General features: G+C 46.2%; 1 protein-coding gene across 1 annotated transcript; it reads right to left on the bottom strand.

Annotated features, from left to right (window-relative positions):
- Window positions 1-672: 672 nt before the first annotated feature.
- ZCCHC13 (zinc finger CCHC-type containing 13) lies at window positions 673-1,185 on the bottom strand. Its single transcript, XM_001096279.5, has one exon. It carries the CDS (start codon window positions 1,183-1,185, stop codon window positions 673-675), a length of 513 nt encoding a protein of 170 aa, XP_001096279.1.
- Window positions 1,186-1,715: the final 530 nt, after the last annotated feature.

Below are 1,715 nucleotides of genomic sequence, written 5' to 3'. Positions count from 1 at the left end.
TTGTTTAAAAGCTAATGAGGCCAGATAATTCAAAGCCATCAATGTGATAAAATTAAAGTTACTTTGGCAAGGTCATGGATTTTCAGAATCAGCTTTATTTGCCCTATGGATCTCTGAGGAAATATAACCTCCTCAGGGTGGCCTTGTGTATCTAAAACAGAACCACATTCTTTCCCTCTTTCCCCCACATACACATTCTCTTTTTATCCTTTTACCTCCTGTTCTTTTTCTCTCTGGCAATTTACCTTCATCTGACACAATATTTTTCTTGTTAATAGATTCTAGGCCTGTGTTTCTAAACTTGTTCTGATTTGTTCACCAATATGGCAATATGGATCCAGCTCTTCCAATAGTGCCTCCTAATTAAATGTGTGAAATCAAAATACACCAAAAGAACCCCCAAAGTGATTGGTGCTCAGAATGACTATTCAATAACTAGATTTGCCTGTGGGGCAGAAGCAGCACATTAATTGTGGGGCATCTAGCAATGATTAACTTTTTTGAGTTTTTGGTTTTTTTTTTCCTAGCTCTTTCCTCCTTTAACATGGTAATTAAAGCTCACTTGCCTGAGAGTAGCCCAATCTATCGACCTTTTGGTCAGTGAAGTTTTCAGAGAAAATAATACAATTATCAATCAGCAAAAGGAGGGGGGAAGATGACAAAGGGAAAAATTTAAGCGGTAGCCTCACTGGGACATTCCCTGGCTAGATGTCCGGATTCGCCACAGCGGTAGCAGTTGACCTGGCTCGCCTTGCTACAATTGATGGCCACATGACCAGTTTCGCCGCATCGGTAGCACTTGACCTGGGCGCAGTCTTTCTGAATGTGCCCAAGTTTGCCGCAAGAGTAGCATTTCTGCTCTTTCTGATGATCACAATCACAAGCCAGATGTCCTAGTCTGCCGCAGGTATAACAGTGTTGGTCTCTCTCTCGTTTAGGTTCCTTACAGTCTTTGGCGATGTGGCCGCTTCTCCCACAGTTGTAGCAGATGTTTCCGAGAAGGACACAGTTCTTAGCATGATGACCGAACTCACCGCAGCGGTAACAGGTGTAAGATAGGGTGGTGGAACTGCATTGAGAACCTCTGCCATGGCCTCCACCTCCTTGCCCTCCAGCTCCTCCTCTAGGGCATCCCCGAGTCCAATGGCCAGAGCGCCCACACGCGAAGAAATCCTTACTGCTCATGGCTGCGGTGCGATCTTCCAGTGAGCAGGCCCACCTCGGCCCCGGAGGCCCCGGCGCAACACCCCTTTGGGCGGCTTAGAAAGAAATAACGGTTTTCCGCTACGGGTCTCAGTGATGTCATACAAGGTTTGCACACGGCCCCATTCACGTGTCACAGACATTCCTGACGCCCTTCCCACCCGACTTTCCTCCTACTCAAGAAGCCAAAAGCACAATAATCTGTTAACTAAGAAGTGTTGTTTTCCGTTTTTGTTTGTTTCAACACTTGAATCATTGAGTTTGAATCCCTTCCTATTTAGAAAATTAGACTTGTAGAAGTTTTCATAATTTAGGACTTGGCCGGGTGCGGTGGCTCACGCCTGTAATCCCAGCTCTTTGGGAAGGCCAAGGCGGGTGGATCACGAGGTCAAGAGATCAAAACCATCCTGGCCAACGTGGTGAAACCCCATCTCTACTAAAAATACAAAAATTAGCCGGACGTGGTGGCGCATGCCTGTAATCCCAGCTACTCAGGAGGCTGAGGCATCGCT

The sequence above is a fragment of the Macaca mulatta genome, chromosome X, assembly GCF_049350105.2.
Source record: "Macaca mulatta isolate MMU2019108-1 chromosome X, T2T-MMU8v2.0, whole genome shotgun sequence".
NCBI classification, from domain to species: domain Eukaryota; kingdom Metazoa; phylum Chordata; class Mammalia; order Primates; family Cercopithecidae; genus Macaca; species Macaca mulatta.
The sequence above is the reverse complement of the archived record's forward strand: the minus strand, read 5'-3'. Positions and strand labels throughout refer to the sequence as shown.